Raw genomic sequence first — 13960 nt, forward strand, 5'->3', positions numbered from 1 at the left:
TGGATATGCACATCCATCCATGAACCGCTGGTTGTCAATATCACTGTGCGAGTTTGACAGAAATATAATTATGCGTGTGCAGTAGAGATAGCAACATGCGGGTATGAAAATCTATCTTTATTTTCAATTAAATTCAGTGTTTGCGTGCGACCACCGGTCACAAGTTTGAAAATAGAATAGGGTACATCGCCAATTACTAGCCACCCCCCAATTACTGGCCACTTAATTTGATTTCTATTTATAGGTGAACAAAGTTCATTTTAGTATATAAGGTACGAAAATCCAATTATTAGCCAGTTTTCAATTACTGGCCACCTATTCCAAAAATGAATTCTATTTACAGATAAATAAAACTCATTTTCAGTATAAGGAAAATGGCCAGTAACTGAAATTTATCCACAACCCACTCGTTCAATAACTGGCCGCCTCTTACAAAAATGAGTTCTATTCACCTATACACAGAATTCATTTTAGTATAGGTGGCCAGTAATTGAAAACTGGCTAATAATTGGCGATGTACCCTATAGTAGTAGCGGTTGACCAAAATCAGCTGCAAATGGTGTTAAAGGTATGAAAATCGGCAGGATTAATCTTTAGGCCATTTGAATCAATTTGACCCGTAGCACCAAAAAAAAAAACAAACGGAAAGGAGTTATGACGTCATCTTTTTTTGTATGGAAAAATAAAAAAAAAAGTTCAGAAACCTATCGTGTGTGGTACTAAATGAAAGGGCGTTTTGAGCCGGTTCTAAAAATATATCACATTATTATATTTCCATCACTTGCATTCAATTAAAATAAAAATAATTTTCAAAACATACCAAGTTTGGGCTCCTCCAGATACGATTGAAACCGTTGAATTATTTTTTGCAAAATATACCTCAAGTAATATCCAATATCCTCATATCTAACCCCAAGAAATTAATTTCGAAAATATTTAGTTTTAGAATTTTTATTTTATTTTTATTATTACAAATTGTAATCTATCAATCTATCAATGAAACGGCCTCCTAGCCTAGTCGATAGTGACCATGCCTATGAAGCAGGAGGTCCCAGGTTCGAATCCTGGTAAGGGCATTTATTTGTGTGTTCATCATCATCACACAAATAAATGCCCATATACAAATATATACAAGCCCTGGTAAGGGCATTTATTTGTGTGATGATGATGATAAACACACAAATAAATGTCCTTACCAGGATTCGGACCTGGGACTGCCTGCTTCATAGGCAGGGTCACTATCGACTAGGCTAGGAGGCCGTTTCATTGATAGATTGATAGATCACAATTTGTAATAATAAAAAATTTAAAAATGATACTAAAACTAAATATTTTCGAAATTAATTTCTTGGGGTTAGATATGAGGATATTGGGTATTACTTGAGGTATATTTTGCAAAAAATGATTCAACGGTTTCGTATCTGGAGGAGCCCAAACTTGGTATGTTTTGAAAATTATTTTAATTTTAATTGAATGCAAGTGACGGAAATATAATAATGTGATATATTTTTAGAACCGGCTTAAAACGCCCTTTCATTTAATACCACACACGATAGGTTTCTGAACAATTTTTTTTATTTTTCCATACAAAAAAAAGATGACGTCATAACTCCTTTCTGTTTGTTTTTTTTTTTGGTGCTACGGGTCAAATTGATTCAAATATCCTAAAGATTAATCGTGCCGATTTTCATACCTTTAACACCATTTGCAGCTGATTCCCGAATTTCAGGCTGTACCGCTATCACTAATACTAAAATTGAACAACTCAGGCCGCGTAGCCAAGATGCCAATCGCTTACGCTACGTAGCGATCGAAACGCAACTGTCACTATCGCATTAATATAGAAGAGTGATAGAGAGACATGAAGCTTTTCGTTGTCGAAGCGATAGCGATTGTAACCTTGGCTAGGCCGGCAGGAGCGTTAAAATAATTTGAAATGATGTTCAGTCTCATTGTAATATTGGGATCGGCCAGAACCACGTCATAACTAAAATTCCGCTACGGTTTGTTGTTGATTTGATGTGATTTTCAAAGACGAAGGACGGGATTTTATGTATGTATATCTATGTATGTGTACTCTCTATTTTACAAAACACTAATCACAAATAATTATTTTTATTAGTCTGATTAAGATTAAATTGCAGAGATATGACTAGCTTCAAATACCTTTTTAACACTATGTTGATAGTCACTGTTGGGCACGTTTCTAACACGTTTGTTAGCTGTATATGGCGTACACAATTACACACATAATTTTGAATTAAATTAAATTCAGGTGTAACCTTATGGAAACGCAGGCGACCGTAGAGACACGCACTGTTAACTTTTCAACAGGTTACACGGATTATAATATCACTAGAGTGCCGCAGGGTCAATGCCCGCACTTATCTGTGTATATAGCCCCAATTTTGGGATGACGATATTACCTATCCTATTTTAATTTTTTATGGTACCTTCTGCCTGCGACTTCGTCTGCATAGAAGTGGAATGATAATTTTCGTGATATAAACTATCCTATTTTCTTCTTCGGGACTCAAACTATCTCCATACACTTTCATCTAAGTTCAGCAGTTTAGATGTGAGGAGGTAAAGTAGAGTCTGGCTACTGAAATTTTACCTAAATGTTCGGCGGGAAATTCAAAAAATCTTCGGCTGGTCACACTTTGTATAGTAGGAATTATAGTTTGGATACTAGAAAATATTTTTGATTTTCTATGCACACGTAAGGTATCTAAGGATATAAGTTAAATATACGTTGACGTGCACTCAAAGTCAGCTCACATAATTTCTACCACTATGTAAAGTACAGTCAACGATAAACACATATGTTAACACTTTCTCACCATATACCATTGTAACAAGGCGATAAATGAAATGTAGTGTAAATAAGACCTAGCTCGATAATACCGTAATCTTAAGCCATCACCAAAAAAAATATATAAGTACTATGCCAAATATGTTAAATGCTAAGTATCAAAATATTTAAAGAGCACCAACCTCCTGATTTGTTTACATTTGTTTAGGAGTTGTAAACATTGCAGTTTTTCGTTATACAACGCTACACGTCGACTTCGCACATTGTCGTAATTATTTACGAGCTTCAATAATAGTTTGCGAACCTCACTCAGGATAGACATTACTAATATTATTTAAAATAAACCCATTATAAACCGCAACTATCCGCAAACAATTTGAATGAATGACATAAATTGACAACTGACATTTAGCTTTTTTTTTAAATCATAGACAATTGGTGATATAACAACGAAATATCTGTCAACAATTTTTGGCTAGCCAGACTCTAACTGTCAACACAACAGACACTAAAGACAGACAGTTCATTTCCTTTTATTATATTAGCAGGGATTTGTGTCAAGTAACTTGATCAGCACTATCGGCATATTCGTGGAAAATGGCAAGCAAAAACAGAATTTTGGCTTTGATATCTTATAACTTTAAGTTTTTATTGAATATCTTTAACATTTTGGCGTGTTTATGGTATTAACTGTTACATATATTTGTACTCTAAGTATCATGCTTATCATTTGCCTCACTAAAAGGAAAATTCGATGAGATAATATAGGTAAGGAGCATTTGTATTGGTCGTAAGGTCAAAAGTATTTACCTTGATATTTTGTTTTGATGTTAGGTATGTTTTAAATTTATATCGGATTCTTTTCCAACTGTTGCCAAGGTTTGTTTAGCGAGTCAGAATAAAGTCAGATAAATTTAGAAGGAATAGTACGACTAGGGACGAGACGTCAAAGGATGACATATCAATGACATATAGGTACCTATATATTATATGAATATAAATGTCAAACACAGTAGGTACTTCAGTGTTTAAAAAAATGTATGCACACGGTGGTTAAAAAATAACTGCATTCCTGTTGACCAGGGATTTTTCGCGATTTCGGGGTTGGTCTCATAGTAAAAGTTGCTCAGTATAATCCCAAAGCCTCCCCTTTTTTTTTTTTTACGTTGGGGAAATGCGTTTACGCATGCCACCTGGTCCGGGGGAACCAGGGGGGATGACGGACTAACCAATGAAGGACTACCGTCTAAAACCACCAACGAGTGCCGGCTCCGCCTCAGATAGGGTGCCGCAGGGTCGCTATCAGCATTCGACCGCGTGCGCCCCGGCGGTCGGCCTGCAGGCCGTAAGCATTTTGGGTGCTAGTTGGTTAGCACCCCAGTCCTGTGAGCTTTTACCCGCAGGAACTCCCCCGGGGCCCTGCGTAGCTCACTACGGTGGAGGCAGCAAACGCGCATAGCGCCTGGCTCTGCCCCCAGCCCGTCGTCGGCGAAGTGGATGTGCGTCTGGATCGTTCTCGCGCACACGCTCCGCTGCTTCCTTTTGCGACATGACTTCGTCACTGAAGGAGGCCATCGCCTTCCATGCCTCTTCGTTGTCGAGCATGGCATTAACAATGCTCGCCAATGAAAGGTTTGCACCTAGGGTGGCTTGAAGGGTGGCCCGCTGGGGCCCCCAAGCGGGGCACTCCTCAAGAGTATGACGCGCCGTGTCTACAGGCGCGCCACACTCATGGCACATGGGGAATTCCTCCCTCTCTATGCGATGCAGGTACTTACCGAAGCATCCATGGTCAGTAAGTATCTGCACCATGTGGAAAGTTAGCGCACCTTGCCTCCTTTCAACCCAGCGTTCTAGATGCGGCAGTACTGCATCTACCGTCATCAGTCCATATTTTGCATCGTCTAGTTCTGCCCTCCATCGGCGAAGTGTTTCCACTTGTGCAGATGCCCGGATACTTCGAACTTCTTCTCCATCTGGGAACTCTGCCGCCGCTCTTCTCCCAGCTCTGTAGCGGTGAACCTCCGCAAGAATGTGAGCCTGAAGGTCCCAGGGAGGGTCTGCAGCCAGGATCGTTGCCGCTGTAAATGAAACCGTACGATATCCACGTACAACTCTCAAAGATATTGCCCTCTGTGGTCTGCGGAGCAGAGCCCTATTATCGGCAGAAAGGGCACCAACCCATATGGGAGCGCCATATAGGGCCATACTCCGCAGGGCACGAGAGTAAAGGAGTCTACAAATAGAATTTGGCTCACCCACGTTAGGAAGCAGCCGACCGAGGGCTGCAGCTGTAGACATCAGCCTAGGGGCAAGACTGGCGAAGTGCGCCGTGAATTGCCAACGGCCATCTAAGAGGAGGCCAAGGTATTTCATTTGGGGCTTTACCGCCACAACCTCCCCGTTCACTCTAATGTTGGCATTACGAGGGGGTCCTTTTCTCGGACCATGGAAAAGCAGAGCTTCCGTCTTTGGAAGGGATACCTCGAGACCCAACTGGTGGATTCGTTCAACCACAAGTGAGGTGCCAATGGTCACCTTCCTCGCTGCATCTTCATATGAGAAACCCCGACACGTAATAAGAGTGTCATCTGCATAGGCCAACACATTCATTCCTGGCAGGACTGGGCCCCGTAATAGCCAGTCGAACCCTACATTCCATAACGTGGGCCCCAGAACGGAACCCTGAGGGACACCCAATTCAACTGGTCGCCGAAGAAGCTCACCATTTCCGTCTTCCCACGCTACGTACCGATCTTCCAAATAATTGTTCAGCAGTCGCTGCAGATAGGTAGGTGCTTTAAAGAAACGAAGTGCCTCCTTAAGCGTTTCGAATGGGAGACTGTTAAAAGCGTTCTTGACATCCAAGGAGACTGCCAGCATTACATTTCCGCCATCTGTAGCCTCTCTTGAGAGCGCTTTCAGGTGGTCTATTGCGTCGACTGTCGATCGGCCCGCACGGAAGCCGAATTGCTTGTCAGAGAGGTTTGGGCCCACTTCTTCCAGGTGTCGGACGAGGCGGTCAGCTAAGATTTTCTCAAGCAGTTTACCCACCTCGTCCAGCAGCACTATGGGTCTGTACCCAGACGGTTGACCACTCGGGCGACCCTGTTTGGGGATCAAGCAGACCCTGCCTGTCTTCCATCGCTTCGGGAATTGTCCAGTACGAAGACACTTGTTGAAAAAATCCTGGATCCAGTCCACCCATGACTCTGCGGCAATAAACAGTAGTCGACCGGGCACCCCATCTGGTCCTGGAGCCGTGCGTCTCTTACGAAGCCGATATAAAGCTTTCGTCATTTCTTCATCTCTTATTGGCGGGACATCTGTCTCGTTATATGTCGTTTCGAGAGAGGGGGGCGCCATTATAGGAGGATCATGTCCCAGCGAGACCGGGAATAGAGCTTCCATGATCCTTTCTACAGTCTCCCGTGATAGAGTCTCAGTCGCAGGGGCACCTTGCGCTATAAGTTTCTTGCGTGCAGTTTTATAGGGGCGTCCCCAGGGGTCTCGACTTAGGCTGGCCAGAATTTCCTCTCTCGCCCTAGCTTTCGACTGACTGATTGCCTTCTGCAGTTCTTTCCGCTTTTCCCTGTAGATGCTTCGCAGGTGTTCTTCCATTACAGGGTCTAAACCATAACGTCTCCGATAACGCACGTATGCTCTTCGAGCAATATTACACACCGTTCGTAAATTTTCGATATCTGATGACCACCAATAGACATGTTGCCTGGGTGGTTGCCGCCGAATCCGAGGCATGGCGGCATCACATACCTTAACCAGAGAGTCGCATAAGTGATCGGCCAACTCATCTACCGAGGACCGCTCTACCATTGCATTAGAGGTCGCCCAGCGCTGCACAAGTGCTGCTTCCCGCGCAAATTCCCGATCCATTTTCGTGCATGCCCAACGTACAAATCGGCTGTGCCCTCTGTTCGGTGTCGTCGTTACAGAAGAAGGAGAGACAGCGAATCGAATATAAAGATGGTCCGATAGGGTCTCCACTTCTTCTTCCACTTTCCATCCCTGTACTCTTCGCGCTACGGCAGGTGTAGCAAATGAGACATCTACCACGGATCCTCCCTGATACCGTACGCAGGTCTGAGATGTTCCTTGATTTAACAAGGCCATATTTGCGTGAAGAGCCCAAGTTTCAAGGGCCCTACCGCGTGAGTTCGTGACGGTATCACCCCACACCCGGGATCTCGCATTGAAATCGCCAAGAACTAACATAGGCTTCGAAGACCATCTGCCGACCACCGTTCTGATAGAGTCCAGGAAAAGCTCAAATTCTATCAAAGTGCGATTGGGAGAGAAGTAAATTCCCAGAACAACATACTCCCTCCAACTTGCTGCAACAAATCCTGTGCCTCTCTCAAGAAGTGTTAGCGGAAACTGCCCGCCCGGACGCACAGTCACGGCCACCAGACCATCCAAATCGCCCACCCAATGTGGTTGAGACGGAATAAAATAAGGCTCGCAAGCCACTCCTATATCGACCTGCCACTGCATCATAGACTGTAGGAAAAGATCCTGGGCCGCAATGCAGTGGTTAAGGTTAGTCTGAAGGAATTCAGTACGCGAACCTTGATCCATTACTCTTGCATATTATTAGTTTCGGCATTCTCTCGTTCCTTAGGGGGGCCAGCACTGGAAGCAGTCCCGGTCCGTGAGGCCACCTTTCCAGTTACAGGTGTAGGTTTACATCGTGGGCTACCCATCACATGAGCGTGGGGCCTATTTGTCTCTGCGCACACAACACACTTAGGCACTGGTACTGAGCAAGATGCTGCTCGGTGCCCTTCTTCGCCACACCGGTAACAGAGATGCTCCCTACTTACCTCAGACGGACACAATGGCTTCGTATGTCCTACACCCATGCAGCGATAACATCTCATTGGGAGCTGCTCCAATGCAATTACACGCGCAGAGCTCCAGCCTACTAGAACGCGTCCTTTTTCCACCAATATTTTAGCCGCAGTTACAGGACACCTTACCACTATGGCACCCATTCCCCCAGGACCGCGTTGGACCCCACCCGCCTTCACTAGATTGACAGCACAGCCCCCAATCCTGGCTATAACCGCTATGACACTTTCGGTTGTAGCAGAATCGTCCAGATCCATTATACGCACAGTGGCACACTTGGTGGGCCGGGTGACAGCTGCAACCCCCTCCAGCACTGGACGTTTGGTCTTGGCCTTGTTTTTCTCGGCCGTTTTCCTCGTCTCTGGCACCACACTAGCAGCAGGTGTCTTTTTTGGCTTCTTTTTCTTTTTATTGCGGACTGGAATAAACCCGTCCTTATCTGCCGGGCCTTTTTGATTGATCTGCACTTGGTGAGAACTAGTTTCACTCGTCCCTGCGGATAGTGAGCTAGCAGTAGCAGTCGGTTGCCACGGAGTAGGCGCTTCAGTTCTACTCTCCACTGAACTGGCAGTGACATTAGAGTTCGTCTTTTGGCTCTGAGTTTGTAAACTTAGATTCTTGTCTGCAGCCAATGGGGGCCGGCATGGCTTAGGTGGAAGAAGACGGTCCTCGATTCCTGCAAACCGCGCGTTTATTATATTTCCTACGGAGGATATAATCGACTTCCTGAGTTCCTCTATTCCATCGCTGTCCACTGAGAGAACTTTATTTTGAGAATGAGTCTTGCTGTCCGCCGAGAAAGAAGCTCTCATTTCCGCATAGTCTCGCCGGTAAGCCTTCATTTCGGTCTTCATATTTTCAACTTCCCGCCGCAGTCGGTTGTTATCCGCTCTTAGGCGGCGGATTTCTTCCGCCTCCGACCGGGAGGCAAGGATATTTACCATGTTGTTTAAAGCAGTAATTTCTTCTTTCAGGTCCTTACCGTTTTTTCCCCTCATATTTTTAGTCATCTCTGTTACCGTCATCATTTTGGCTTTTAGATCTTTGACAGATATGTCATCGGCCGAGTCAGCGGTGTGAACCAAATCTGCCCCTGAGTTGGGCAGTTCTGATGGAACCGGCTCTTGGAGGCGTTTTCGCCATTCTCTGTTAGCGGCTTCTTCACGGGCCTCCTCCTCCGCAGCACGAAGTTCCGCCCTGGCCCGACTTAACTCCGACACTCGGCCGGCACTAGCTTTACCACCTCTGTGGCTAGTTGACATTTTTGCCGCCGCTGGTTGCACTTCATCTAGATCAGATGCGCCTTCAGATTCAAGATCTATTACTTTGTTTGCTGACCTTTTGCGTAAAGCGTGTCCACCTATCAAAGGCGACTCGTCAGTAGCAGGACCTAATAAAATCTCCTCTCCACTTAAAATAACCGGTTCTGTCACCGTGGTTAGGTGACCAGTCCCGCTTCCGTCCATAGATCCACTATCACTACATACGTCCATCTCCAAATTCTCTCCATCCGCATCATCGTTTTTATTATTATTGTTTTTAAGTTTTGTTGCCATTTGGTTCCCACGAGTAAGGGACGATTAGTACTACACCTCAGGTGACGCCCATTCCAAGGTGTGGCTATATACTGTAGAGGTCGCCCGGTATCTACAGGTTTTTACGACTTCGCTGTCGGGTTTTATAGGGTTTTCCTTCCCGCGGGCCGGCCAATAAAGGCAAACCCTCCGGTCCGCAATACCTCCCGTACCCCATAGCGCCTATGATGGGGGTCTTTGGGAAAATATTACGATCTCCGGGATTTAAGGTGAGCTGGCGTAGGCTCCCCTATTGGTAGTTACATGGTAACTACCCTTCTCCTAATTCGTCATACCTTGGTGTGCATCTAGTCTAAGGCATCCTCTGCAGATAAGAGGAAGATCCATACTAAATCCGTTCGAGCTACACCCACACAGCCCACAGCAGCCAAAGGCCACCTCAACCCTACGGTCCATACAGACCCTACCCCCGTCGCATCTGGGGAGTCCTCTGCCTAAATCAGAGGACTTCCTGAGCGAAACCCCCCTCCCTCCCCTGTCAGGACAATTGGTAGCACCAGTAAGCGAACCCCTATAAGGGGATCACTTACTGTTGCTTCCGGGGCGCACCGGCCAAGACCCTTTCCCTTCCTGCGGATCCACGAGGATCCAGAGGAATTGAAAGGCCCCGGGCACTCTTGGAGGTTTCCTAACATGGCTCCCCATCCCAAAGCCTCCCTGACAACGGGACTGCAGTTATTTTTTGGCCACCCTGTATAATCAATGTGGCAATATGTCACGGTTCAAACCAATATAAATGGTTATTATAACATTGAATGAATACCGTGAAACAATGTACTTTTTACGTATGTACCTATAATTGCTCGGCGGGCAAATCCAGTGTGCCCATTGGATAATGATTCATTTTGCACATGTGTAAATCGGGCATCTTCAGTCTTTAGAGTCCGTGCCTGTAATAATAATATAATTTGTTGGGTTCTTTATTCCATAGCTAAAAAATAAAATATAACTGAAACACTTTATTGACTTTAGATTCCATCAACTCTCAAAAGTCCTTACACCCTGGCGGGAACTGCAGCATCCGCTCGTTGTAAGTACCTCTTACATTTCATTAGTGTCAAAAGGGCCTCTACGTGTTGGCTTCGGCTCCGCGCATGCCTCTCAAAGGTCCAGCACTCCATTGTTCCGTGATGGGAAAGACATACCTACAACAATAAAATTGTTAATACATATGCTCTTTGATAGATTGTCGACAATTGACCACTCCTTCCTTGCATTAGTAAAGGCTACTGTAATATTTTATGTCGCAATGAAGAATTCCATAATTTATAATTTTATAATTTATAATTTTACAGTTGGCAACTTTTTCTAAGAATGTTAGCAAAGAGCCGGTTTGAAGTAGTATGAATAATGCAAGTATGCATAACATGTAATGTAACTCAGTACACGTGACTCGGGTAAATATCGGCTGGGACTGTGGATCGAATGGCAAACAGACGTCGTATTTCTGTTATGTGATGGCTTTTTAGTGTTTTTTATTACAAACTGACCAGTTAATTATCCTCCGTCTTAATCAATAGACCACCAACATAAGTAGGTAGCTAAATAATAAAAATAAACAGCGCGAGAGGCCACAGAAGAAATAATAGTACTACCGTACAGAAAGGACACTTCCTACAAACCCGAAGTTTGACAGCGATTCAGGGTCGAATCATACTATCTCTTTCTAATATACAGCACTATTCCTTTCGGCTATTTAGGGTTGTCAAAATTCAAGTGATTATCTTATCTGTGGTCGTGCGCGCACAAGGAAGTCAAGTGGTGCCAACCCTAATAACTGCTCGGAGCAATGTTGAGCTGACCGGAGCCAAGTTCGACCCAAGTCAGGTTTTTCCCCACTGGAGAGGGCTTTAGCAAATCAAACCTAAAATCGCAATTTCGTTATCTGCCTTTCTTTTGCTCTTTCATTTTTGTGCGATAGTGAGGCAGATAGCGAAGTTTTGATTTTCGCGGCAGGCGTTCTAGCCAAGTGCGAAACCAAACTGTACAAGCGGGAATCGCATGGTCGAAGATCTAATCGCGACGTAAAGAAGCTTGATGTTTATCATTTCTAAGGCGATTAGGAGACTAATTCTGTGTGCTCCTTTGTTCATACATTTTTAGTGTTCCGTACAAAACTTTGTTTACGGAACACTTATGGGATCACTTCGGTCTTGCAAATCAGTTAAATACGTTTTTCTCAGAGACCGTTTGACATAGATACCTAAAATTTGGAACAGTTATAGCAATTACCACCACTCATATTGTAAATAAGTCAAAACTGCTTATTTCTTATTAAAGGGGGAAATTTAGGGGGTTGAGAGGGGTAGGTTGAAACTTTTTTCATTTGTAAGAATCGTGTGGGGTACCATTAGAAAGCTTGCAAAAAATTGAGTCGATGGACTGATTTTGACTTCATTTTCATTTCATACAAAAATTTTCACCTCTGTCCTGGCGATTTTCGCGAAAACTATAGCTAACAGGCAGCTGACCAGTCAATACCCAACTTAAAGAAGCATGGAGACGGCGGGAAAATTATCAGCTTAACTTTATCTTTATTAGTTTTTCAACTGCAGCTTGACCTTTGGTTGCTTAGGGCTAGCTAACTGATGCTTACACTGGTCAATTCATATTTAGCGAGAAACATCCTTAGTTAAAACTTTGGCATTGAAATTTATGACTTATGTCTTTGACACAAAGTTTAATCCTGCTTGCTTATTTTTGTGGGATATTTAATTTTATCTCAATAGCCTACTATAAGTATGAGAGACATCTACAAAATACGACCTTATTATATTGCAAATAAGTTTCAATTTCGAACGGGCTTTCCAACCAATGGACTAGGCATCTCAAAAATCTGAAAATTCAAATTAAGAATTCCGTTCTTGACTGTCGTTGTGTTTTTTTTTCCACAATAGGACACATAGAGTTAGTAAGGCGTATAGAGATAATAAAGTCATTTAATATTTATGAACAGCTTTTGCCTCATGTATAGATTTTATTGAGAGTATCTGATTCGTCGAAACAATATACACAATATTCCTTTTCATTAAGTACCATTACATTTCTGTATTAATTGTATAATTATAATATCTATTAATTATATTCAGTACTTATGTATATTTTTGAACGGATCGGTGAGCAACAAGATTCAGGGCTATAACCGCGAAAATAGAAGTTCGCAAATTGCGAGCATTTTTCTCTGTCACTCTAATTACGCCTTCATTGGAGTAAAAGATCCCCGCAAATTGCGAATTTCGGTTTTCGCGGTAGCCCCTCAGTCCTGTTACGAGAAAATAATTTTGGAAGACATTAATAGTATATGACAGTTAAATATCACCGTTTTTAGAAACAAAGGTAAAATTGTCGAAATATTTAAAGTAAGCCGATTTTGTTTCTTAGCAGTTCTAAATAATATTAAAGTCTATATATATGGCATAAAAAAATAATGAGTTCTAAATTCAAATTGAAGGAGTATACATTTAAGGTAATGAGTTCTAAATTCAAATTGAAGGAGTATACATGTAAGGTATTATAGGCCAAGCGCGCACCACGATTTTAATTTTTGCGACACGATTTTAGAATCGCGCTGTAATATATCGCAGAAAATTCACTGCGCGCACTGCGATGAAAAACTCGACGATTTGTTCATTCTCAACATGGATTTCGTACCAGTCGCTTGTCATGAAACGTGTCTTTAATATGCGATTGCTGTATGACTTTGAGCATTTATAACACAAAGGTGATCCCCGTCTATTTCCATAATTAAATGGTTAACATCTAGCGTCTCATTTTGAGACTCCATTGGAAATGCAGGTGCCGAGATGTTGGGGTTTGGAGAGCGAAATGTCGACTGAGGTCCGGCCGGGGTGCGATTTTATTATCATAGTGCGCGCGGGGCCATACAACTCCGCATGCTGCAATTCACTTTGCGAAAATCGCGTCGCGAACAATCGCGGAAAAATGTGACAAATCACAATTTTAAAATCGCAGCGATTTTTTTGTCGCATATGCGCGCACTAACATATAAACACATACGTCGCATTTCTGCGACAAAATTATCGCAGGACAAAAAATCGTGGTGCGCGCTTGGCCTTACTCTAAATTATTATAATACATCAAGCATTCGCGAAATGCTCGACTGCGGTATTCAAACACAAAGCAATAAAGTACAAGAATCTAACTAAATACAAAGGCCGAAGGAGCGATTCGAAGATCCGAAGCGTCCGACAGACGCGCGCCTCCCGTAACTTTTCCAAGTATTTTTAAGTACAAGTGTCTAAGTCGCAAAATCCAAAGGCTGAAGTCGCATTGGGCCGAAAGCCCGAAGCCTGCAAGATGTCAGTGGTTAAACACAGAACTGACAGCCTGGACGCTTCGGGCCTTCGGCCCTACGCGGAGCTCGGACTTCGGCCTTCGCATTTAGATACTTATACTATTGTTCTGTGTTTAAGTACTAACATCCTGGACGCTTCGGGCCTTCGGCCCTACGCGGAGCTCGGCCTTCGGCTTTCGCATTTAGACACTTGTACTATTGCTCTGTGCTAAAGCGATGACATTTTGCTAAAGCTCGGCCTTCGGCCTTCGCACTTAGACACTTTGTACTATTATTCTTTGTGTGTAGTTGAATACGGTATCCTAAAAACAGACAAACAACCTCTGTAAAATGTAACGATGCGAGCGGTACGGCTAGCATCAGTTT

The 13960-nt window shown here is 43.4% G+C and overlaps 2 protein-coding genes across 2 annotated transcripts in view; one reads left to right on the plus strand and one right to left on the minus strand.

The window, feature by feature from the left end:
• LOC134672383 (cGMP-dependent protein kinase, isozyme 2 forms cD4/T1/T3A/T3B) overlaps nucleotides 1-13960 on the plus strand; it is a 147951-nt gene that overhangs the window by 5207 nt on the left and 128784 nt on the right. The window lies entirely within an intron of this gene.
• Nucleotides 7411-9240, minus strand: LOC134672877 (uncharacterized). The gene has a single exon (XM_063530825.1). The coding sequence runs from the start codon at nucleotides 9238-9240 to the stop codon at nucleotides 7411-7413; it is 1830 nt and encodes a 609-aa protein (XP_063386895.1).

This window comes from Cydia fagiglandana, chromosome 17 (genome assembly GCF_963556715.1).
Source record: "Cydia fagiglandana chromosome 17, ilCydFagi1.1, whole genome shotgun sequence".
Classification (NCBI taxonomy): domain Eukaryota; kingdom Metazoa; phylum Arthropoda; class Insecta; order Lepidoptera; family Tortricidae; genus Cydia; species Cydia fagiglandana.